General features: G+C 42.0%; 3 protein-coding genes across 4 annotated transcripts in view; 2 read left to right on the top strand and 1 right to left on the bottom strand.

Moving 5' to 3' along the window:
* slc39a14 (solute carrier family 39 member 14) overlaps nucleotides 1-4,024 on the top strand; it is a 34,995-nt gene extending 30,971 nt beyond the window's left edge. Inside the window, exon 10 of the mRNA XM_084945915.1 lies at nucleotides 787-4,024. Within this exon, the coding sequence (XP_084802041.1) occupies nucleotides 787-939 (153 nt within the window). The 3' untranslated portion in view covers nucleotides 940-4,024. The remainder of the gene's footprint in view (nucleotides 1-786) is intronic.
* Nucleotides 4,025-5,360: 1,336 nt separating this feature from the next.
* Nucleotides 5,361-17,478, top strand: ascc2 (activating signal cointegrator 1 complex subunit 2). Of its 2 annotated transcripts, none has more exons than XM_084945722.1 (19): nucleotides 5,361-5,495; nucleotides 8,291-8,397; nucleotides 8,498-8,656; nucleotides 9,666-9,839; nucleotides 9,938-10,067; nucleotides 10,147-10,214; nucleotides 10,354-10,467; nucleotides 11,392-11,504; nucleotides 11,583-11,657; nucleotides 11,750-11,854; nucleotides 11,951-12,019; nucleotides 12,361-12,435; nucleotides 13,621-13,879; nucleotides 14,046-14,242; nucleotides 15,139-15,258; nucleotides 15,448-15,672; nucleotides 15,745-15,835; nucleotides 16,323-16,414; nucleotides 16,508-17,478. In XM_084945722.1, the coding sequence occupies exons 2-19, from the start codon at nucleotides 8,314-8,316 to the stop codon at nucleotides 16,677-16,679; spliced, it is 2,322 nt and encodes a 773-aa protein (XP_084801848.1). In that variant the 5' UTR covers nucleotides 5,361-5,495; nucleotides 8,291-8,313; the 3' UTR covers nucleotides 16,680-17,478. The 2 variants fall into 2 exon arrangements, with proteins under 2 accessions (XP_084801848.1, XP_084801849.1); XM_084945723.1 differs by having other exon boundaries at nucleotides 5,368-5,495; nucleotides 8,294-8,397.
* rnf215 (ring finger protein 215) lies at nucleotides 16,986-25,304 on the bottom strand. Its single transcript, XM_084945725.1, has 10 exons — nucleotides 24,902-25,304; nucleotides 24,434-24,586; nucleotides 24,211-24,282; nucleotides 22,043-22,128; nucleotides 21,315-21,369; nucleotides 21,107-21,211; nucleotides 20,791-20,907; nucleotides 20,137-20,280; nucleotides 19,882-19,984; nucleotides 16,986-19,701 (listed from the first exon to the last, which is right to left on the bottom strand). The coding sequence occupies exons 1-10, from the start codon at nucleotides 25,139-25,141 to the stop codon at nucleotides 19,679-19,681; spliced, it is 1,098 nt and encodes a 365-aa protein (XP_084801851.1). The 5' UTR covers nucleotides 25,142-25,304; the 3' UTR covers nucleotides 16,986-19,678.
* Between the last annotated feature and the right edge of the window lie 730 nt (nucleotides 25,305-26,034).

Raw genomic sequence — 26,034 nt, 5'->3', positions numbered from 1 at the left:
CAACACACATGGGTCTCTTGAGGTAGTGAGCTTTTTAAATATGTTCTCGTGTTGCTGTTTAGTTGGTTATGCTGAGAAATAAAAATAATAAACAAGTAAAAATCCAATCAGAAGTACAGAATTTATTTGTAGCAGTAAAAGTCTTTTTTAAATTCTCTCTGTCAGACACTGTACAGGATGTCCAAGAGTCATATTTCAAAGAAAGAAACATAATGCACAGTTTTTAAACTATGTAATAAACTTAAACGGTACCTAATGAAATAAATGATTTGTACTATACAGTCTGTACACTGATTGCTAGTCAGTTTGTTTTTGCAGTTTTTATGTTACATCCTTCACGTTAGGTTGTGTTAATATGTATATTGAAACATGTGCGATTAAGCTAACAGCGAACCTGAGGCGGAGCTCTGCTGCTCATTTTCAGATTCACATTTTTTATTGGACCCATAAATGAAAAAAATAATCCTGAATGATTCTTTCTCATCTTAGCCTTGATTGCCTCCCAGCTTACCCTCTCTCTGAAACAAGCTGTTTTTGCTCCTCCCACTCTAAGCCAGCTTTCTTCTGATTGGCTGTTTATTACAAACAGAAGGTTTGAACAGCTGGTTAGGAAAGGGGGAGAGTTCTTGTAAATATTTTATGTGTTGGACTTTGAAAGATTGAAAAATTTGAATGAGGGGTAAGATAATGGAGTAGTAGTTGGTGTGACTGAGCTGAATAAGGTCGAACTGTTCTTGGTTACACGTTAGACACTTATGAAGTGACACTCTGTTTTATGTGTCACAGTTTCCAGAGATGAACGAGGTGAGTCGCGAGGAAGAGGATGCAGGCGGCAGCAGCTTCCTCCTCACCTTTGGCATCCAGAACGCCGGCCTGCTGACGGGCTTCTCCATCATGCTCCTCCTGACGACGTACTCTGGACAAATACAGCTGGGCTAGCAGCAGACTCCTCCAGGATCACCATCAGCTGCTGTTGGAGCCCAAACAAAGAGGCTGGCTCAAAGTTTCTCCTCTATTTTTTCCTCCTGTTCTCATTTTTCGGGTTCTGGACTTTAGGGATTTTGGTTGTGCGGCAGGTACGCGCAATCGTCTTTTGAAGTTATACGAGAAGCTGCTTTAGTGCAGTTCCTGCATGCAGAAGGTTCAAGGTCGAGGGTTTGACGGCCCTGTCTCCTCAGCGTTTCAATCCTTTCTGCACAGCTGCCCTGAAAACGTCCTGAAACATCAACTGAAGCAGTCGCAAAAGACGGCTATACTTGATGTGCAATACACTCACCCAGTCTCTCAGATGTTTCCCTTCTCTTCAGACTGCTCTCCAGGCGTCTTTCCTCAACCTTCATCCTCATCATCCATCCTGGTTGATGCCATTGAGCCTCCACTCAGGCCAGTTGAGATTCCTAGCGAGTGTTTATATCATGAATCCTCTGTGAAAAGCACAATCAGGTAACAGCAGCTGTACTCCAAACATCTTTGATTCCCAGGCACTACACGTCCCCTTTCTTTTCTTCATTCCATACCAAAAAGCAAATGTTAAAACATCTAAACTGGAATTATTCCGACTTCCAGCTGGACTTTGTTGTCTGTGAGTTGATTTTATATTTTTTTACACATGAATACTGACTTTTAAAGACCAAATATGGGCAGACCATTGAGAATGGTGAAGGGCTACGCAGTGATGTTTGGAAGCGCACGTGTCAGTCAGCCAGCCGGTAACTCCCAAAGACTCCGGGGTCAGACACGGAAAAGGGACTAAGTGGCTCCATCCAGATCACGGCGGCAGCATTTCTCTGTAGTTTACCATCTGTGCCCTTCATTAGAATAGCAAGTGAAAAGGTTTAGCTTTTTTATTCCTTCTGATCTTGAATTCCGAGTGCAGATCTGCAGTTTTCACATATCCCATAGACTATTTTTCCCAGATTATCTATTCTTTTACGGTGTCATTGTAACAGAATACTGTAAGGTGAATCATACTGTATAATCACGCACACATCACCTCGTCTGTGACCTTATCTGCGTTAGCGATTCAGAATTAAGAACCGAACTACAGCCAAAAGTATGTGGACAGACTCGATGCCTCTTTTTGTCACCGGGCAGTTTTTAAAGGGGTTTTTGGCCATTTTAACCATGGAAACAGTCTGCACCGCATTTTTAACCCAGTCCCACTAAGGGGAATCAAAGGACATGATTACAATATTTTTAACTCAGAAACTTTCATTTCAGCATCTGCATTTTCTTTCTTTCTTATCATGTTAGTTGGTCAAAAATCAAAGATCAGCTGAAACTCAAACAAGGATGGACTTTCTTTTCTTTCTTTTTTACTTTGTGTGTTTCTTTTCTCATTTTTAGATTTTTCATTAAGAAGAACTTTCCTTATTTTCTGTTTAATGTGGCTCAAGTTGCCTAAAACCCTGTGAGCCAAAAGCTCTTAAACACTTTTTTTTTTTTTTACTTAAAGGGAGCTAAAACAGTTTATTTACCTTTATCTTAGGGTAAATAAATATATTAGTTAATATTAGTTAATTTGATCTGTGAACCTTGCACAGCAACTCTAGAGCTCAAGACTTAAACTGCATTTGGACATCAGCCCAACAGATCTTCTTTAAATGCTGAGAATTACTCGTTTTACCCATTTAGTAGCATTTTGCAGACGACTAGAAAAGCTACTGCCAGCGCTGTGCAGAGGAGCTGTGTTAGCGATGGATCTCGTGTGTGCAAATGTCCATCCAGTTTGATGGACACAACTACAAAACTAGAAGAGCAGAGGCTGTTGTTAGGGGCGTTGGGTTTGGGTGTCCACATACATTTGGCCATGATGCTGTTTTTAAAAAAAAAAAAAAAAAAAAAGGTTTGTGATGTAAACGGTTAATAGTTTATTGGATGGTCGGGAGGGGGAGGGGCAGCTGTTGTGCTCTACAGCAGTGTAAGATTGTCGGGTTGCTTTCTGTGTTTGTCTTACAGGTGGATTAAAAAGATTTCCCCTCATCTGAACACTGACATTTCAACAGAGCTGACGTGATCCATTATGTAGCATCTTTACATACTTTTCCTAATGTGAGTGTAGATTCGAGCTGTAGAATATTATTTATTAGAGCTCGAAGCTGAAACCTGTGATAGGTTTACAATAAAGATGAAATTGTAGTTACAGGAAGGAGAAGGCAAGCCATTACAAAGAGTACCCTGAGTGGTACAGCGAGTATTACTGCTGCTTGATATGTCATGTAACAGATTATTTATTGTTGCTTAAGCCATAAAATATTTATTTTATGCTTTACATCTAAGATCAAGTGTTGTGCTTAGTTTCACACCATGAGTCCAGACTGAGTTTAGTTTTTATTTAGAATAAACGGGTCAGATACAAGCTAAACCCTGAAGCCAGTGGATTTACAGCACACACAGACTGATAACATATCCACTCAGTTAATGCAGATAATACATTCAGAGACCAGGAGAGGTTCTTTGGAGCAGAAACAGGAACATTACCGACCAAAAACCAGACGCAGAACACAGAGAAGAACACTTTATCGGGAAGTTTATAAACGCAGCAGAAAGATTAAGGTTAGGAGGTTGTATTCGGGGTCAGATTGCTCATGGGAGCAGGAGGGTGGGATTTCTAATAAAAGTAAGGAAGCCAAAATGGGAGAGATAAATGATAAGAATTCGGCTAATTGTGAATGTGTGTTGGGGCTCGGTCAGGGGCTGTAAGCAGGAAAAAGCAGGGAATTATAGAATTTAATAAAAAAAATACTGATATGTTCAAATTAGAGCTGCAGCATAGTGATGGAGAAGACAAGAAAGCAAGAGGGAGGACAGACGAGACAAATCTATGAGGAGCTGACCTCGAACCAACCAACCGACTGACAGAGGATGGACTTTCTGGCCATTTTAATATTTACAGCACTCTCGCAGACTTGTAAAGGATCATTTTGAAAAGTATTGTATCTAATTTCATGTATGAGAATCCTCGTTAGCCTTCTGTGTGTGTCATGGAGATTGTTTTTATATATAAATTTCATTTTCCAAGAAATTGTATTTGTTGAAGTGTCATCATTTATTGATACTGTGCTTGATTTTTGGTTTATTTTTCACCAGTTTAATTAGAAGTGACCAGGCAGAGTCATTTATATGAATAAATATAGTATCTATCTTTTTTTATATTTTAATTTGGACTTTTCCCACTGCTGCTGAAGCCTTGGGGCTGATACTAAAACCCCAAAGTGATGATGAAAACAGCTCACTGGATGTAGCTTCAGTTTCTTTTTGTGTAAAAGTGATTAAAAGCCATAATTAGTTTGTCATAGATAAAGCAAACAGTAAAGCTATGATTAACACAAACGGAGCCTTTAAAAAAGTATTTGTGTATACAATAGTGAGCCAGCTTGATTGTTTCAGTATTAATCAATGTTATGAAATGCTCTTTGTCCAAGCTTCCAACCTTTAACAGGTTATGTTACTTGGAAGAATATGTTTATTAGAGGTCCTTCATTCTTGGAGAAATGCACTATTCAGCAAATATCATGAAAGCATTAATATGACAAATACTGTAGCAGACGGGATTCAGGCTACTCGAGTGGATGTTCAAACAGTTCTCTAATAACAAAGAAAGCATTCAAATTTTATCGTTCTTGAGGAAAAGAAGGTCGCCTTTGACTGGGAAACCACAATGAAGCTGATTATGCTTTGCACATTACAGTTTTTCACTCCTGCAAAGACACATTTCTTAGAACCTTCTTTTTTTCACAAACATCTAAATACAAAAAGCTCGTTCCATACAAACTCACCAACATATCAAAACATAGGGACCGTTTCCTTTGGGCTTTGATGCCCACCAGGCAGTGGTGCAAACAGACAAGTCCCCTAACTGGAGTACCTGTTTATGTCTCAATAAATATGCAGCATGAACCCACTACACTGCCAATGCAATAAAAGCATACCTGAAAATATCAGTTATAGACTGGCCTCACAAGAGCCTGGACTGTTGAAACGTAGTGGCATCATCTTGGCAGAGAACAGGACAAAAGACAGCCAACATCCAGTAGAGAGTGTTTAGTGTCCTTCAACAAGCCTGGAGAGTTATTCCTCAAGACACCTTACAAAAATGAGAAGAAAACTGCCAAAGAGTTCAGATTGTGTTCAAGATTGAAAGTAGTCATACCAATCACTGACTTTAAAACTCATTAGTGATTTTGCCTTGTATACTGTATTTAATTCCATCTTTTTGTGGCAAATGTAAAGAAATTAGGTGTGGCTCAAGACTTTTGCACAGTTTGAGAGCGCGCGTGTTGGCTTTCTTTGCATTGCTCTTTGGTGCCCACCAGGGGGCGATGTAAACAGCCAACCCTCATTGCACGTCACATGCGTCACGCTGAAGGAAAAACTGCGTCACTTCCTGTCTGACACAGATGCTTAGAAAACGTTTGGTAGCAGGAACTGTGGGAAGCTGCTGTGGTGACTCTGATGTGATGGCTGTGAACCGTTGGGGACAGTGATTCTGAGAGGTAAGCGGGTTCATGTCGCCTGTTTCCTGTTCGGTAGTTCGATGCTGGTGTTCCGGTCCCGGGGGGACGGGTTTGAAGGCACCGGCTGGTTTGACATGTTGTGTTAACGCGTCCATTCATTGCCGCGCTGCTAAACTCTGTGAATAAGTGACAGCTAACAGGTAACTTTAGCTGAGCACGCAGTTAGTTATGAGTCTGAGCTTAGCTAATTACCTGCAGGCTGCTAGCCGTGAACAGGTTAACAGGTTGGAGGTTTTACTAGCTAACTTTACCTTAGCTTCCTAACTAACCGGAGTGGGTTTTTATATGTGTTTCGTTTCTATTTTCAGCTTTCTGAATAAACCGTTCACGTTAGCTTGGCTTAGTTTTTATCATCAGTTAATCCGTTCAGTTTGTTTTTCGAGCATAGAAAGTTTAGAGAGTTTTTCTTTAATACTTTTGGATCTATAGCTTTGAATTAAAGGAATCCATCAGAGGCCTGTACCACGAAACAGGATTTGGGGCTGAGCGAGGTAACTTAAGGGTTAACCCAGCGTTTCACTGTTATCAAGGTGTGGTACATCGCCATGGTAACTCATGCAGCAGACCTAACCTGCTCAGGTGGAGGTCAAAGTAAAAGTAAAGCAGTCAAGCAAACCAGTTAGTGCACATTAGATTATATAAATCTAAATATAAAAGAACCTGAGGTAAAAGAGATGTGAGAAAATGTGCCTATATATATATATATATATATATATATATATATATATATATATATATATATATATATATATATATATATATAATAGGAAAAGAAAAACTATACAGGATCTTTGAAATAAATATATTTCACAGCAGTGTAGCAACAGAATAACAGTGTACATTCACCATTCCAGAAATATTACACTTACCTAAATATAGAGTCACTACTAGTCCAGTTTCAGAATGTGCTTTATACATGTATGGAGAGAGGGGAGGGGGGAAGTAGCTGGGGACTGATGCTGCAGGGTTATCGAGAGTTGAAGAGTCTGATGGCTTTGAGAATGAAACTGTTGCGGAATCTGGCTGTCCTGGTCCTGATGCTCCAAAACCTCTTCTCAGAGAGCAGCGGGGAGAACAGTGCGTGGTCAAGGTGGGCGGAGTCTCTGATGATGTTATGGGCTCTACTGAGATGGTGTTTGTGTGTGATGTCCTAAATGGATGGATGGATGTATGGATGGGAAGGGAAAGGTGTGCTCTCCTTAACCAGCACACGAAGTGCAGGTGCTGCTGAGCCCATTCAACCAGTGTTAATGTGGTCAGTGACCAGTCCAGACGATCATTTATCTGTACTCCAGGGAATTTGATGATGCTGACTACCTCCACAGCACTGCTGTTAATGATGAGTGGTGAATGACTGTGCTGTTTTCTCCTGAAGTCAATGAGCACTCCTGATCGTTGACAGGTCATTGTCACTAATGAGACCCACCACGATGTGTCAGCAGTGCAAACCACAGTGGACTTGGGACAGAATAAGAATTTCTTTGCATGTTTGTGATTGTCCATTGCTGTGAATACTTGCGCTTTTATTTGAACAGGCTTGTAGCTAGATTGATAAACTCTGGGTAAACTTATCAAGTTGATTTTCACCTTCACAAAACAGCCTGAACCTGATATCTGTTGTTATGATAAGACAAGCCAGATAAAGTGATCCTGAAAATGTTAAGCTTGCTTTGTAATACAGATCCAGACTGCCAGTTTAGAATTATGGTTAAGCTCACTTATACCCACTTATAGAATTTGGTATTTCTTAAGAACCAGCAGGTCACCAGCGAACCGTTTACAGCAGAAGTGTTGAGCTTTTTATTTCATACCAAACTTTAGAAGCTGAAAAATGTTTACGTCCCCTCACAGTTTTTATTATTTATCAACAACAAAAATGATCCAAGCTGAATTTATCAAAGAGAGGTCAGTGCTGTTATTCTCTGAAACTTCTAAAGCTTCTAAGTTCCCTGCTTTATGTGAAGTAACTGGAGCAGATTTAGGCAGTTGTTTTAAATTAGAGCTGCACACAAAGAGAGGATCATGCTATTGGACCCATCTTTACACAGTAACTTTAATTGGCGGCCTCCCTGCAGATATGAGGCCTTTTATTGTCTGTGTTACTGCTTTTCAAACAAGCGCAGTGGCTGTTACTCAGTGTTTTGAGTTTTGAAGTGACCTCTGCCCTTTTTTTATTTTGTTTGCTCATCTATTCAGGTTGTTCTTGTAATGTTATTTTTATAATTAGTCTGTGTGTTAAACCACTGTATGCTCAAAAGATGGACAGTTTTAAGTTGAAACTCCGAGTTGCTGACATGGTTGATATTTGGGACCAGAAAACAAGTTTCAGCAACAAAACATCCATAAGGGATGTCAACGAGAAAATAACGGAGGATCACGTCATGGTATAAAGATCAAACAAGAAACACCAGATAGTTCGGGACGACGTGTCAGATCCCTATTTAGAATACAAATTCAGTGCCCATTTAAAGAGCCTGTATGTAAATGTTTTATTGTGAAAATTTAGTCCGTGCTTTCCAGGTGGCCTGCTTTGTTTCCCGTCTTGTGGCTGCTAACAGCTGTGTCAGCTACCACTCAGATGAGTCTGATGGACGCCCACTCTGCTGTCTTTGAGTGCATTAGGTGATGATAGTCCTTACAGGTGTTGGTCAATGCGCTGATCAAGGACTGCCGTCACGGGCTGAAGTCCAGGAGTTTTGCCTTAAAAGTACTACTACTAATAATAATGTAGCTACCTCCAGTAAAATGTACTTTTTTTTTGTACACTCCATCAGAAGAACCCAGAGAAGGAGCAGCCATGGCCTGTGCTCGAGTGCCACTGGATGAGCAGCAAGTGACCGAGCCTGGCCCTCTGGGAAAGGAGCGCACGCTGCCTGCACTGGTGAGTCGGCACTGATGGTTTTATGCTAATGTTCACTCAGACAGCTGCTCACCTCTCATACTGACCAGGATCCCAACCTGTGCTTTCTGCCATCCATCAGCACCCAGACAGGACAGAGGAGCGCTGTTTCGTGCCTTACAAGCCCCCTCCAGAAGACGGCTCTCCAGCTGACGTGGAGGAGTTTTTAGAACATGCCAGATTCATCACAGAGGACCTGGAGTGGCTGCTTGCGTTGCCTCACGACAAGTTCTGGTGTCAGGTACAGTCGTGTCAACGTGTTATGTAGAGAAAACTCAACGGCTCGCACTCTGCAGGACTGCCAGTGTTTTATTTTGTGCAACACAAAGACTAATGCTTCAAACACACCTGCTCTTTAGCAGACAGTAATGTCACATGATCCTGGCCTATGGATGCAGTGTTCATAGACCAGTATTACATTGATCTGTTTCTGTTATCAGAAACATGTTAACAGTTTGTGTTGTACCAAGATGCAAACTGTCAAAAAAACACAAGAAAATTGTGAGCAGATAAAAATAATAAAGATTAAAACAATCAAATAAATGAATACATAAAACATGTAAATACAATTAAAAAGATAAATCTAAAATAATTATATAAAAGCAAAAAACTGTAATAATAAAATTAATAAAAACTCTATAAACATTAGTACAAACATAACAGTAGACAGTAGGAAAGCTGTTGCCTGGATCACATTCAGCATGTAGACAGAAGGCAGTTGGTTCAAATCTGTGGAAAATGTCTAAATACTGTTGAGTATAGAGCGCGTCTCAGTACGTCTCAGTGCCTCTTAGATAATAAAAGCAGGATTATTTTTATGGAACTATAATAAAGCCATGTACAGCATGTGTGGGTAAATAGAGAAGCCTTTAATAAGCTACCAGGTTAGTTTAAGGAAACAAGGGAATCTCTGTTGTTCAATGAAAAAGGTGCCAAAATGGTGAATGACCGACGGCTCAGAAGATGCACAATAAAAAGTCAAGAGGAAAAGACTCAGGAAGGAGTGCAGAGAGAGGCTGATGGTATCAGACATGACCTTCAGGTGCCGAAGGGTCAAGAATAGTTCTTGCTGTAATAGTAAGACATTGATGACATTGATGCCACATTCAGGTGCACATTTGTCATTCAGCTGCAGGCGTCCTCTGGAGCTGGGTAGCAGTTTAGATTTCTGGTGACTCACGTGTAGGAAATGGTGCTGATGCTAGAAGATGTTCTCCTCCTGATGTCGCGTGGCCTGTCTCTTCCATCAGGTGGTGTTTGATGAGTCCCTGCAGAGGTGTTTGGACTCTTACCTGCGTCACGCTCCTCGTGGCCTCGATCTCTCCACGCTACCCTCCTCCCCGGCGGTGGCTGACATGCAACGCTCCATCCACAAAGCGGTCTTCTTGACCTTCCTCCGCATGGCCACGCATAAAGAATCAAAGGTAGGAAAACTAGATCTTCAGCGGGTCTTATGGGCTGACGTTGGTGGTGACATAAAGTAGCGCAGTACGAAACCTTAACTTCCTCCACCTCCCTGCAGGAACACTTCTTTACCCCAGCTGTGTTTGGGGAGATCATCTACGAGAACTTTCTGTTTGACATTCCCAAAATTTTGGATCTTTGTGTGCTTTTTGGAAAGGGTAACGGCCAGCTGCTGCACAAGATGATAGGTGAGCTGTGTGTGAAATCTTATTTATGTTTCATGCCAGTTGTTGCACTCTGCTCACTTTCAACATGACGGCCTTTCAGAGAACATCTTTACTCAGCAGCCGTCCTACTACAACGACCTGGATGAGACGGTGGCCACAGTTTTACAGGCGAGAGCCCACTTTTTGCATTTCACTGAAAAATATCCAAATGTCACGATTCCAAATGAAAAGCACATTGTTTCTGTCGGAGAATATTTTAATGCGCTGTAATAATTTTTTCTAACTTTTAACACTGTGTCAACTTCAGGTATTTGACACGATCCTGCAGAAGTGTGGTCTCCAGTGTGAAGGAGCCACCGCTGCGGAGCCAATGAAGCTGAATGCACACAAAAAACCCACTGCCATGACCATGAGCCAGCAGGTCAGTCAGACAGATGCATTTCATATGTGTAACAATATGCAGTTAAATAAATAAAAATACTGAAACATCTGAGATCCATGAAGGAGACCACATCAGGCTGGCTCTCTCAGTTAACTAAAAGAAAGTGACACAGCTGTGCAGTGTGAAGCTGAGTTTATCAAGTGGTCCATCTTCTTACGATCGAGCCTTCGACTGAACAGATGCAGATTTTCAAAGTCCTTATTGGCACATCGTGTTTGTGCTGAAAGGGAAATGATATCCTTCTTATTAAAACCATCTTAACTGTCGGTTCTCCAAATCGTGTGAGTCGCTGTGAATTGCGGGATGGTATTATCTCCGCCCCTTTCATAAAGGTTGGTCCAGTTTATTTGCTGCTAAATAAGGTGTGAAAGGAGGATTGAAACTCGTTTTTTTTTTTTTTTTTTTTGTGACAGTGGGTCAGTGGGTCACTTCCTGTCGCTGTTTTTAAAAAAAAAAACATGCTGTCATGTTCATTTGTAGCAGCTATGGATGATAAGCATAAGAAAAGCAGAAGAAAAGGCGATTTCATTGGGATTAAGGTTAAAAAAAAGATTACAGAACCTACAAGAATCAGTTTTTGTTTCACTGGTTTGGTCACAGTCTCCTAGTGTTGTGCAGCTCTCTTCAAATAGAGCTCAGATTCAGAACCTCACGATAACCGTCTGTTCACCCAGGATCTCTGAGGATCTCTTTCATCTAAAAGCCAGCTGTCTATGAGCCGTGCCTCACCTTTAGTGCTCTAGCCTGCTAAACATAGGTTGTTATTATAGGAACAGATTTTTGCACAGTCATTTCAAAATAAAGGCCTATACCTCGGTGGTGCAACTGGCTTAACTACTAGGCTGACTACGGTTCTACAGAAGGTATTCTGATTGATAATATCTTTTATAATTTCTGTCCTAGGAACTGTTAGATATAATTTTGTACCTGTGTGACTCAACCACCACCATCAATGCCTTCCTGGACATCTTCCCCGCAGCCTGCACCAGCTTCCAGTCCCACAGCTTCCTCAGCAGGTAGTTACCCTGAAAGTTTACCGTGAGTCGTACCTCCATAAAACCTTCTCACGATCTTTGGGTTTTCTCTGCTGGCAGTCTGACCTCGTTTTATGAGACCGGTGTGCCTGACCTCGAGAAGGCGATCAGAAAGAGAAACTTTGACGATAAAAGGTGAGCGTCTGCTGCGTAAAGACAAAACCAAACAGGAATGTAAGTGCGAGGGGAAACGTTTAACACCTGAGCGATGACAAACTTTCTTATAGTCTTCAGGAGGACCTGTGGAAGAGGCTGTCTCACTCCTGTCGTAAGATGGTGGAGACGGTGCACCTGCTGCTGCACCACACCTGCCTACAACCAATCCTGGAGGGGTGAGACGCCCAGAGTTTTTGCATGGAGATTAGCAGGATTAGCATTACATGTTTAAACAGACACACCCATTAAAACTTCTACTGGTTTCCTCGCAGGAGAGAAAACATGCAAACATTTGCAGAGGAACTGCTGCAATATTTCACATCATTTTTACCTGAGAAAAGGTGAGATGGACGATTAATAATTTATCTCAGACTATAAGCCAATATTATAATGGTTTAGAACCATAATAAGCACGTTTTCAAACAACAAAGAAAAAAGTTCAAACAACTTTGTAAGTAAATAATGAAATATTAAAATTAACACTGTGAAACTGAATTTCATCAGTTATTCACACTGACTTATTGTTGGAGCTGATTTTTTTTGGAAAGTTTGAAACCTTTTCAGTGTTTTGTCGTTCAGTATACGGGTTATTCTGGTTTTTGCTTGAACTCTCTGATTGCTGCTGTAATGAGAAATATGTCATCAAAACTGAAATTTAACATCTGTTTCTTGTTCCTTCCAGATTCTTGACGGACTACGATGAGCAGTTCCCTGTTGCAGACGACATCAGCCTCCTGCAGCAGGCCGTCCCTGTCATGTATCCTCAGGCGCTTCACAGCAGGACATTTCTAAAGGCTGTTATGACAGTAGCCTGAAAGCACTCACGCAAAGAGTTTAACAACACATGGCCACGATTTTCAAACTTACAAAGAAAGCTGTTGCTACAGCAAGCATTGAAAGCCTCAGAAAACTGCTGAGCCTTCACTGTACGTCTAAAACCAACATAGCTCATAGGGAAACTATGAGCTATGTTGGTTTTAGACGTACTCATTTTAAGTTAAAATAGTTGACCCGGTTTCAAAGTTCACTAATGCCATTAACAAAATGTAAAGAGACCACCACTGTGGTTTGCATTAAGTTTATATCTGCATTCATATGTGCAGTTATGGAAGGACTGGTATTCTAGTGGACCACACTCCAGGCAGTCACTAGAAAACACCAACTTCCAGAAATAAACCACACTGGGTTGCACTGTGTGGGTTGTGTTGCACCATCCGATTGCTGTAAAATAAACCGTGTGGCACAATCAGAATATATGCATATTTGTGGGTGAGAGATAAAGAGGCGGAGAGGAAGTTCATTTCTCACGTCCACCATAAAGAGAAAAGTCAAAAATACCAAATCACTGATTACTACGTTTACATAAAGGGATGTACAATTTATCCTACTATTATTAATTAGTGATAAAGTGATCAGATTTCCTCCTTTATTATATTTCCGGGCTGTTTTACGTGTTCTGGTAACAGCAGGAACATTAGATGGTAGTTTATCAGCAGATTTATGATAATGGTTGGAGCATTTATCTGTTGAGCTGAGCGAGTGTGAGCTGTGTGGGCTCAGCTTAGAATAGTAATACAGTGTTGATAATTGAAGTGAGATCCAGGAGCGCTCATTTGGCCACTTATGGTGAAGCATTTTCATTTCATGAAGGACTTTTAACTTTAACTGGGGATAATACAGTTTATATATTCAACAGTGGCATCATTGCACTATGTGATGTTTTTTTTTAATTAAGTAATTAAAAAACATGGGAGAATTAGTTTCATCCTTTATCGTCTTACATTGTAATATCATAATATTTAAGCTTCTTAGGGTTCAGACTGTTGCTCTGATGGATGATGGGATGGATCTTAAATCTCAAAGCCAGATTTGGGTCTTAGTGTCGGATGATAAAGTGACTGTTGTTTTCCTCGGTACCTTCCTTAACCACCTTTTGCCTCAGTGATGAGACCAGGACGTCCTACTTGCTCCAGGGAGTTGAAAGTGCCTGGGACAGCGTGGGGCGACGGAAACCGCAAAGCCAGACTCGGACTAGTCAGGCTCAAGCTTCTGCATCGCTATCGGCCAATCGGGGACCAGCAGCTGGTGTTGCTGCTTCCTCTTTGGCTGGCTCTAAACCTCAGGAGGTCAGAGAGCCAGCAGAAGGAGAGAGTACGAGGGGAGCAGAGGCCATGCTGGATGTCCCCCAAAGAGGAAACAATGTGAGCTCTGTGATTGTTACCGCTCAATGCACGATTATAGCAGCCCAGAGATTTTCCTTATTTTCTGTCCTATATATCCTGTTAAAATGGCCAAAGTTTTAATAATTAGGTCAGCAAAGCTACTGCGATGGAGTCTAAAAACAGCCTGCCTTTGATGTGGTTTCAGGGCGCCGTGTGTCCGGTGATCGGGGCGGAGCTGGAGTCTCTGCTGTCGTGTATCAGGGACCTACTTCCTGATTTGGGTGAAGGTTTCCTGCTGGAATGCCTGAAGGAATACAACTACAACTCAGAGCTGGTCATCAATAACATCCTGGAGGACCGGTTAGCTCCCAATCTGGCCAAACTGGACCGAGCCATGCCACGGTAACACCAGACACCGAGAGATTTATACATAATGCTGATATTTATCATCTGCTCTGTGATCTGACATTTATAGCAGTGTCTAACATAACATTTCTGTATCTAGATAATTTGATTATGTACTTTACTTATGGCGTAATCCTTAATAATATGGGATCATATGAAATCTGTCACTGAGAGGCTGCAGTGGGCTAACAGGCTCACAGTCTCCATTTCTGCTGAGACCACAGGGTCAGTACATCTGAGCCAGCCTGGCTTGTGCCAACAGTCCAGACTGCTGCTGGTGGAATAGTGCAAGAACATATGTGTTTTATTATCTTCATTCGTGTTTTTAATGCTGCAAATTATACTTCCCAACCTTAATAGCCAGTTTTCCATTACCTGCACACCACAAAGCAAAAATTATGTCAAACTGCTTTGAGTTAATGAGTTAATTTGACCTTTCCAGCCTTCACATCTAAAGGAAGTAGAATGGGATGTGGCAGAATGAATCCTGAATGTTTCAGGTGCAGACAGATGTTTCAGGGACGCCACATCTGAACACAGCTGCAGATGAAAACAAAGAGTCATTGTTCTGGAGTAAAAATGTGCATGGTGTGCCTACAGAAGATATTTATAGCAACTTTAATAAACATCTGATGCAGAGAAAAACCTCCAAGGGCAGCAGGACGACAAAATGTTTTGCTCACCTTTGTGTTCCAGCACATTTTTCTTTTCATGTTTTTGTTGAGTCTGCAGTTTTGACGTTTGGGGCTCGTGTGCCTCAGTCTTGGTTCTCTGGGTGGTGTTTAGTGATCTTATAGTTTTAGAGTAGAAAAGTACACACGGTCTGGGTTGTGCTGGTCAGTTTTAGATCACTGTAGAGTTTTATGCTATCATGTTTGTCGTGGCTCTTTTAGGCCAGTGAAGGAGGAGCTTCCGGCTGTTCTGAACAACAGATCCAACGTGTTTGATGGTGATGAGTTTGACGTCTTCCGCAGAGAGCAGGTGGACATGTCCCGCGTCTGGAAGGGCCGGAGGTAAAAGCACACATCGAGATAATCACCGATCGGGAAGTTAAAAAGGAAAGTGGACGTGTTTTCAGTGTCAAATCTACCAGGTCCAGAGTAATATGTTCAGATGTTCACTTCCGTGCTGCTCTTATTTCAGGATGTTTGGCTCATAACTCAGACTCTGCGTTCCCTTAAAGACGCTTTGTTTTCCTGCAGGAAAGGTGAGAACATTCGGGAGATGCTGAACGACAAGCGGCACATAGCGGAGCAAAAAGCTCGTTATCACACGTACGAGACAGTGGTGGACGAGGTCATCGTCGAACCCGGAGAATCCGCGACGGCATACGAGCTGGACGACTATGACGACGAGTACGACGACACCTACGACATGAACCAAGTGGGCGCCAACGACCTAGACGGAGACTCTTTACTGACCAGAAGGTATCTTTGGTGTCGCTGATTATGATGGAGTGGAGACGCTGCGAGCCGGAATTAATTTGTGTTTCTCTGCAGGCCGTTCACGGTACCGCAGGTACTGAGAAAAGGAAACAAAGAAGACGAGGAGGAGGATGATGAAGACGATCAAGAGGAAGATGCTTCAAAGGTACGGAGATCATTGGATTTTAAAGCTTTAATGCTGTGCGATGATGGAATTGCACCTTTAAATAAACAGTATCATCCTCTTAAAATGTTGTTATATTAAATGTTAAAGTTAGTATGCATTAAAAGCTCTTGTGCTAATATTTAAGTTCTGACAACTGGACTGTTACAAATAGTGTGAGGTTTACTTTATCACAGGAGGAAATTCACTGTTCCAGCAGTCAGGACAGCCGAAGCTGGAGTTTAGAAAACGTTGATGTTAATCTGTTACCTCACAGCTGAATCGTGTGCTTCGCTGCCACTGCCTTGTTATTACGCGGCAGTCACACTTTCCATATATGATTTAACTTGCTGAAGTTTCAGCATTTAAATGGTTTGGTTATTTATAATTTATGATTTGCCCTCAGCCCCCGTGATCGGCTTTGCACCACCACATTTCTAGAATCCTGGACGGTCCGTGTCTTATTGTTTGTCACTTCCTTTTATTTCAGAGCGCTGTAAACAGGGACCAGTTCGTGCAGGACCCGGCTGTGCTGAGGGAGCGAGCCGAGGCTCGAAGAGCAGCCATGCAGCAGAGGAAAGGGTAAAGACGATGCTCAGTTTGCGCAGGTTCACTCTGCTCAGCTGTTTCCGTCCAACGTGTTCTTGAAAATATGTGCCGTCTTCCCTCCTGCAGCTTCCGGCCAGAGCGTTCCAGCAACGTGGCTGGCCGACCCAAAGGACAAGGACAAACCACTGAGACATTACTGGACCGGCGAAAGAAGGAGACCAACAAGAGCCGTGTAGCCAACCACAACCGGCGCAGCATGGCCGACCGCAAGAGGAACAAAGGCATGATCCCCTCCTGACCTGTGGCTCAACCCCAATGGACTGATGAGAGAAGGGGAGGATGAGGTGTGCGTGAGTGAAAGCTGAAGGATCTGGGCTCTGGTGTGGTTCAGGTTCCAGCCTAAAGTCACTGTGAAAGCCGTCACAGATTTCGTTAGTTTTCAGAATGGTTTCGATAATACTGCATTTTGGCTTTTTCTTTTATTAAAAGTTGCCAACAAGCTTTACTGAAATAGTTGAGAGATCTGTGTCGTGTTTGAGCCCAAAGGATTTTATTCTATAGTTCAATAAACATCAAGTGTGAGCGAAGGACTGACGATAAAGAATAACATGTAACAAATCATTTTATTATTAAGATCCAGGGTGATCTAACAAAGTTTCTTTGACATCATCATCATCGACAAACAGACTACATCGGAATAAAAGGAGGAGACGTTTGGGAGTTCCTTCTGTAGCTGGAAGAACAATTACTGACCTGGAGATCAAGTCTGGAATTCAGCGGCCGACTCGTCCTGTTCGAGCATGTGCGAAAGCTGCTGCACGCGTGTATCATCATATACTCCGCTCACGCCACTGCTGTCCAGACTTCACTATAAATGAGGAAACTCCAACTCATAACGATGCTGTCGTTTGTGTTTGGAAGCACTTTCTGCAAGGATGGTCCTCGTGGAGAACCTCCTACACACTGCCATGCACACGCTATTTTCTATTCAAGGATGAGCTTTTTGTAACAATTTCAGCACAAAGTTATGCTTTTTGGAGTTGGCATTGCAAAAAAACATCACAAAATAAATACAATAAAACTATATGTTTAACATACTTTGAGTTTGTGGTTATTGGCAAAGTAAGGAAATACATTAGATTTAAATTCCCGTTTTGCAGTAGGAACACACTTGAGTAAAAACGGTGATAATTATCTTCAGCTTTGGTAAGTACGCTGCTCCTTTCTGTGCTTCAGCACTTCAGAATCCACAAATCTGCACTGCAGAGATTTACTTTAATCACAGTTTGGATATGATGTCTTCCAAAGAGCTGTTTGACATTTTTACTTAAAATCAGGTGAGAATGTTGTTACTGTGTTAGTAAATTGTATGAACCTACTGCCATTTACATCAAACACGGGGACAAAAAAAACCAAAACTCAACTATGTCCAAACATGATTAAATCTGCCTGTCAGCACCTCTGCACTTCATTAATTAACTCAATAGTCTTGGCTTGTAATCTAAAATGTAAAAATGGTTGTGCAGTGGATTTAGTTCAGTTTAATTTCTATATCTAAGTATATATACACATTATTGTTAGGTAAACCTCTGGGAGAGAAAACTAAAAAGACAAAGACAAAAAACAGATGAGCCTCCCCTTATGAGCGGAACTTGGCAACAGTGGAAAGGAAGAACTCCCTTTTGACAGGAAGAGCTCGCTTCATCTGGACTTTCCCTCCAACCTTAAATTGGATAAACTGTTCTGAAAAAGAGATGGACAGACAATCCCACCCTTGAAGGCGTTACATGTAATGTTCAGTCAATTCTAACCAGTTAACCCTGACCTGTCCCAAAGCCTCTGGCCCTGATTGGTTTCTGTGATTTCAGGATTGGACAGGAAGTGATGTCGGTCCTCCGTTTCATTCATTTTCCTCCGAGTCCTGTGGACAGACTCCAACACCAGCTTTTGGACTACAGCTGTTAACAGACTTTGTCCTGATGCCTCAGTTAACCTGGTGTGTCAACATGTGAGCGACTTCCCCACCCGTTGCAGATTCTGGGTGGAGCACAGACTGTATACAAAAGTCCTGTTGCATAAACTGCTGTTTGCCCACTACCTGACGTTTTATTCAATAAGACTTGAAAGTGACAACAGGGTTTATGAAAGCTAACAAAGAAAGAGAGCTGAAGGTAATTTTAAGTAGATTTTTATGCAACCAGAACTCTTTCTGGAGCCACAGAGGGGAGAGAGATTTAAGGCCCGTCCACAGGCTACATCCAAATTAGCAGCCCTGCAGCTCATTGGTAAGGAAAGAGGATGGGCCATGAAGCTGACGAGGTTCTGGTATTCTGACTTTTTAGGATGGAGCCAGACTTGCTGTCATTTCAGTCTGGCTTAATTTTTTTTCTTTTCTTTTTTTTAAATCTTCGAAACACGAGTGGAATTCTTCTCATCAAACTGCAGAATACAAATTTCCCAAAGATAATTCATTTAAATGGAAAATAAGAGCTGAAAAGACTCTGCAGCAGATCTATGATTTGTAAAGTAAAACTGTAGCGGCTGTGAGAGCACTCTTTACACAGAGCTTCATAAAAAGGGACAATATCCTTCTATGCTGCAAACACAATCCTACCTGTTCAGCATCACTGATTGTGCAGGTGAAACTAAACTGGCTGCTGATGTATGCTAAGCATGATTAAAGGAGAATCGCAGGAAAAATAAATAAAATGGTAAAGGAGGAGTTTAAGGATGTGTTTTTTTCCCTACATGATACCAGCTGGTACACACTGACTCCTGCACTACGACTACAGAAGCTCTACAACTACCACTGAACTGCAAAGTACCAAAGAGGACCATTTTTTAAACTTTCAGTCCTCCCTGGTTGTTGGTTACTGACATCATTTTGACCTAAAGTGAACCAGGTGATCAGTACATCCACACTAAAAACATAAAAGCATTGAACGCCTTTGCACCAGCAGCTGACTCAGATACTGAGGTTGTCAGTTTTTACACATACTGATCCCAAAAACAGTTGCATTTGCTGCTGTTTACACACCGAGTTGTACAGTAACGAGATCTCAAGAAGAAGTTCTGTTCACAGATAACACGACCAGTGGGGAACTTCGTAGTACTGCTTTAAACTACCACTGTATGTTGTAGAGGTTAAAATCTGATGGCCGGTCAGCAGCGACGACAAGTTTATGCTCCCAAATCCACAGCTGGAAGGAGGAAGTGTTGAGGTCGCTTTAACCAAAAACAAAAAATAAGTGTCACTGAGGTCGGGATGTGAACCGATTCCCCGAGATGAAACGACTGTTAACTGTCTTTGCAGATGCTGCCTGGAGAGGAAAAGATTCAGACACACATTTCAGTCCCGGTCGTGAAAACGATTAGACTGACAAAGACTTGAGACTTTAGTCTGCAGTGGAAGAAGGCTGATCTTTTAAAGTGTTTTACTACAAGTAATTTTAAGCCTTTACAAGAGGATGACAGAGGCGTGTACGAGTGTGTAAACTCACTGAGGATGCTGCGCTTGCACAGAGGACAGGTGTGCTGCAGCAGCAGCCAGGGGTCGACACAGTCTCTGTGATACTCGTGAAGACACGGCAGCACCCGCAGACACTGAGACGACATTTTATAGATGCATTATTTATTTAAATCACAAAGTTAGCCAAAAAGCAGAGCGTGTTTGACTATTTACTCTCATCATTCACGGTCACTCCCTTCTTACTGAATTAAACAGAGTGTTATAGTGTGGGGGGGTGTCGGCCGACCTGGTTGTTGTTAAAAGGCTCCAAACAGACGGCGCAGGTTTCCGCCTCTGCCAGCTGCGACGGGTCACACCAGGGTTTGGGCTGACGGTATCGTTTGGTCTTCAGGGATGACATCCTCTTCAGAACGTCCTGTTTGGGAAGGAGCTGAAAAACACAGAAGAACATCTCATGTACCGCTGATTTTTATTTCTGTGTGGGTGTAATTGTAGAGACGTTAGCTTATAGTATTAGATGACTTGAGGTGAATGTTGTTGTGATTTTAGTGTTATATAAATAAAATTTAATTGAGACTGCACGACAGAGGCCTGACTTAAAGTTCTCCTCACAGACAGCTTTTGTTTTGTGTAGGCTACTTTGTTGTGCTCTTTGCCACGAGCCTCTGTACTGCAGAAGTTTACACATTTGCTTAATGAAAGCAAGGTCGCCGATTCACTCCCAGCCACACACACACTGAGGTTACATCAGGAAGGCATCCAGCATTTAAAAACATCTGCTCTCGACTGTTCCTGAGAGCAGATACCTCAGGAACAGTTGCTGCTGTTTGAATCTTTTATTTAAAAGGAGCAGCCAATCAGAAAAAGTTGGCTTAAAAAGGGGGAGGGACCCGAGGGGCTGTGCCAAAGCAAAGTTTAAATAAAAAACATAATTGTCTACCTCTAAGTCGTCGTTCAGCTGGCGGCCTTGGTACTGCCAGCGAGCCTGAACGATGACTCCTGTGCTGAGGATCAGAGCCACCAGGAGGACGGTGTCCCACAGCTGCTGCAGGTACTTCTGTGAAGCAGCAACAACACGGATTCCTCTACATCACAAACAAGAAAAGTCTTCCAGATAAATTAGCTTATATTTCTAATTCTGTACCGTTCCATCTAATCGGGACTCAGAGGTTTAGGCTCTAACACGAGTTACTCACTCGGCTCCTATGCAGCAGCTTAAAAGCAGACGTGTGTTTGACTGTGTCATGTTTGCCCACCTGGACCTGAGAGTTGGTCTCGCCGGTGCAGATGACCCCCTGCCACTCCCCGTAGCGACCTCCTCTCGACCGCCCGCAGCTGGACCACAGCGTGAGCGTGGCTCCCTGCCCGAACACACAGCAGCAATGCGCTCACTGTCAGCTCAGCCTGTCATCTGTTCACTCACCACTGGAGGGTGCTAACAACTGAGATGGGTGTGGATCTCACCAGGTTGTCCTGCAGGATCGTCTTGTATGTGATTTTTGCCGTCGCCTGAAGGCCCCTGTGAAGAGGTCGGTGCAGATTTAGGTGCCGATAAAACTCATCTGCCACCTTCCAGTCCTCCTGCTTTGTTTGCATTTCTCTCCATTAGTGTTTCCAACACCCAACAAGCACAGACTGTATATCAATGATGACTAAGAACATCTGCATCCTGTCTCACGGGCAGCAGAGGGTGACATTTGTGACATCTACTGGACTCAATCACTACTTGTAAGTTTTTTTCATACAACACGGTGCTTATATTGTGAAATACGGACACACTGGAGTTAAAGAGTAAGATGCTGCCATTTTCATATCCACATAAGACACATTTGACATGAAAGCCTATCGGTAAATTGTAAACATCTCGCCTTGATGTGATTCTCCTGTCTCAGTGAGGCTGTTGAAATTGAGTGTGGCAGAACCTGAGTTTACTGCATGCAGGCTTGAAATACCTTAAAAATGGGTTTCAAGGGTAAGTTAACCTCCCACTGTTACTTTTTAAAGTTGTTCTGTGAAACTATGCAGGGTGTGGTACTGGGGGAAAACTGAACAGATGATCTGATGCATTCAAATTAATGCACAGTTTCCATCAGCGTTCTGTCCCTCTGGATTGCAAACACATGTGCCATTATATGCAACTCATACTCATGGACGCATGTATGCAGCTGCATCTCTGATAATCAGGCACTGACCTGAGCAGTGCTCCGATCAGCTTGGTCACATTTTCTGATGTCTGGATCACAATGATGGGCTTGGACAGCACCTGGGATAAATCCATCTACAAACAGGAAAAACAGGGTTAAGAATTCAGCACACTGAAATGTAAACACAGTCAGAGCTGTGCAGTTGAAAAAGACTTAATGATATCTGCATGTTTCCATGCATAATGGTGGCTCTTCAATTAAGTTAGATACAACATAAAATACTATAATAGTCTCAAATGAGAAAATAGAAATAGAGGTTGCGGCAACATCAAAAGCGGATTTACACAGTAAACCTAAAACAGCCACCAGCATTATTACTGTCAATGATCTGATAAGAAGCATGCACAGAGTGCAACAACGGCACTTTTGGCTGGGCTGTTATGAAAGAAAGGTTTACAAAATATTATTCTTTTTTTTTTTTAATTGACATTTTGGAATCACTATACAATACCATCATCTTCAGCTGTCTGTCAGTACATATAATTTTTTCTTTTTTTTCTATATTTAAACAACTAAAATATCCATACAATAAGAATGAAAGAAGAAGAAAAGAAAAAGAAGCAAAACAGGAAACAACAAACAAATAAATAAAAAATACATTAGGAAAAAGAAAAAGGAAAGAAAAATAAATAAATAAATGTAGGGAGTGTGTTTTTGTTTCCATTAATGTAACTAATATTTCCTCTAGTCTTCTAGTAGTTAACAAAGTCAAAATCTAAAGCAAAAGCAAGAACTGGCCTGCGTTTTTTAATGTAGTCCATCCATTTCTTCCATCGTGATACAAACAGGTCCCTCTTGTAGTTCACATCTGCTGTCATTTTCTCCATTCTGTAAATGTCCATTGTGATGTTCATCCACATGTTCATAGTTGGGCTCTCTGAAGAAAGCCATTTTTTGTGATGGCTTTTTTGCCTGCTGCCAGTAAAATATTAAACAAGTATTTATCGTTCTTACAAAATATTATTCTGATAAGAGAGACGGTTCTAGTTAAAAGCAAAGGAGGCCATGAGAATTGTTAAGAATTCTCTTCTCTGGACATTTAGGTGAACACTGTGGCTGCAAAGCACGAACACGAAAAAACAAAAAGCCTTTTCATCATGCTGTGTACTGCATGTCCTCTCACTGGCTTAATAAACAATAGATTCGGCCTCTCTTGCAGACAGAGTTAGCTGAGGTGCTTTGTGATTTACTAAATTATGAAGCGTACTTCCTAAACGATCAACACAAAAAGGTAAATGACACACAGGTTCATGAATGTCAGGAAATTTTGAAGAAAACAAATGTATGTTTCTCAGGTTTTCAGGGTCAGAGTTCATGTTTCAGGTCCAAACGTGTTCGCTTACAAACAGAAAGGAGCAATTTAATAAGAAGAACAATTCTCTTCCTCCTCATCGCCTGAAGAATCCCAGCAGAGCCTGCTCTTGAAGAGGTCTCCTCCTGTAAAAGGGAGTTCTTCCTTCCCACTGTTACCAAAGGGTGTTCACAAGGGGTCATCTGACTGCTGGCGGTTTTCTCTCTTATACTGCAATCAGTACAGTTACATCTGAGATCATAAAATAAAGCAGCAGTTTGGCTATGATAAAGCTATTAATGATGAGGTTGTATCAAACAGCACATTCACCGTGCCTCCCCGCTTAGATGTCTGCTGGGAGGGAGTAAGACGTGAGGACAGGGAAACGAGAAAGGCAGCTGGGTTACACTCATGGGAACTGTAGGTGCTGCTCTCAGATGATCCTCTCAGTTTCACTCTTCTTGAGGGATTCATGAAGAAATCCAAAAAAAGCTTCTGCAAAGACATCCTTTTATGTTGTTGTCATCTCTGTCGCTTGGGGACTTCACTGGACCTAAACCTCAGATCTGTTTCTAATAGAATGTGAAAATTTGAACTGTTGTTATATATGCAGGCATTTTTTATGCCTTGCATCCTGACACAGACTGGCATGAGGATGTTGACACTCCAGCGGCACTTGCAGTATAACCTGCAACTTTACTTTCAGCCTGTAGCTTGCATCGGGGTCATGTACATGGACTGGCACATGTAAAAATAAGTCAAATAAGGAAAACGTCTGAGGAAGTTGCCGTACAGTTATGATGGAAAAGATGGAGAAACAAGATCCGTATCAACTGCAGACACATCCTTCTTTCTGAATTTTTACCTCACTGACGGTGTTTTGGTTGAGAGCCAGAATAATCAGCGCCGACGCTCCGAGGACCAACGCTCGCTTCATCTTGAACAGAGAGAAATCGATGTTACCTTTCAGGTTTTTAACTAAAATACTTCTAAAATACTGAAAACAGACTGATCAGAACTAAAGCAGAAAGGCAATGTGGAAAATGTGAAAACTAAGCAGTTGACTGAACTGTACAAATACCACTCACTTTATTTACCACAGCATCAGCGAAGGACTCCTGGTTCCCAGTCGAGGCTTTGCTTTCGTCTATCTCCACGGGCACAACCCCGATCCACGGCTCCTGCTTCTTGATGTCAGCCTCGTCTTTTCCTTCGTCCACTGGTGTCACCTCATCTCTAACCTAAAGACAAAGGACAGGGAAACAGGCTGAACATCTGCCCTGCACCAGGGTGGAAGTTCTGACAGGTGATTGTTGATCTGTTTTTAATATTAGTACATCTTCTTTTATCTCTTTTACCTGAAAGGTGTGATTGGCCCACATACAAAAAAGGCAACACGTTAAATTTTTCTATCTAAAATCTTATTTTAAGCCAAAAAAATAAAACTTAGTTAACAAAAGAAATTGTTATTTTGGGCTCGTGTCACCCGCATGTACCACTCTATTAAAGGACCAGGACAAGAGCCGAGTAGCTTTGACCCCCCCAGGCCCACTCACCAGGACCAGGTCTGCCTCCAACTCTTCTCGCTCCTCGTCCCGCTGCTCGGAGCTCCCACCGCCCAGGCTGGACTCAACCACCTCCCCCTGGAGCAGGTCGCTCGCATCTGGCCGCTGTTCCAAGAAAACCTCTACCAGAGCAACCTGCTCCGCCACCGCCAGCAGCCCCGGCCACCGCAGCAGCAGCAGTAGCAGGAGCGGTAACGACACCCCGAGGCAGCACCAGCGAGGGGAAGCCATGACCCCCAAAACAACACAGAGGAAATAGAGCAGAAAACTGCAATAAATCCACGATTTTAATCAACTGTCAGACATTGTTTTGGAAAAGCCGTAGCGCTTCCCTTCGCCAGATAGCTCGCAGAGCCCCGGAGAATGTAAACAAGAAAAACAGCTTCCGGTCGAACCCGGAAGCTGCAGGATAATTATTCTCTTGCATAGGAAAAACGCAAAATAGGCCCTTAGACAGCATCGACAGAAATTAAATCACATGCTAATGCTGTTGATTAGCTATCAATGTATCATACTGGTTATGAACTTCCAACTTTAGCATATGACTAATGTTTCTCACGCTAGCGTACCGTCGCTGAGCTTTTAATTTAAACAGAGACGAATAAAAACACCGAGAGAAGTACTCTCCCACACTTCCTTTTTCGCTTTAAAGCTAGGACTCAACCCTACAGCTAAAGTTCCGTATAAAACATTTTCAAAACGGCCTGTTGTTTATACTAAGATGGTGAATAACTAAATCCCCTTTATCAAAGTCTAATATTTTTCAGAAAGCACTGGAGATAAAAATCAGGATCTTTTAACAAGTTCCTTTTCTCACTTGCCCGGTACGACTATAAATATAGGGTATCACATTTATCATTAAAACTAATAATACGCAGTTAAACATAACTTTATAAAAAGTGGCATAATACGCAATAACTTAATTAACGATGTGAAAAAGCTTATTGTATGTGCGCATGTGCAAGATTTGTTGTTAATTTATTTTCTTTTTCCAAAGATCGTCTCCTTTCTGTCCCGACAATGTCTTACCCAAAAGGGAAAAAACACCTATTATTAAACGTTAAAGAGCTTAAAATTCTCAATGTAAGGCCTCGTAGATTAAATTACTTTACTCTTTATTTTCA

Source organism: Perissodus microlepis, chromosome 12, assembly GCF_051167445.1.
Source record: "Perissodus microlepis isolate ML-2025 ecotype Zambia chromosome 12, ASM5116744v1, whole genome shotgun sequence".
Taxonomy (NCBI): Eukaryota; Metazoa; Chordata; class Actinopteri; order Cichliformes; family Cichlidae; genus Perissodus; species Perissodus microlepis.
This window is presented reverse-complemented; position numbering and strand designations above follow the sequence as displayed.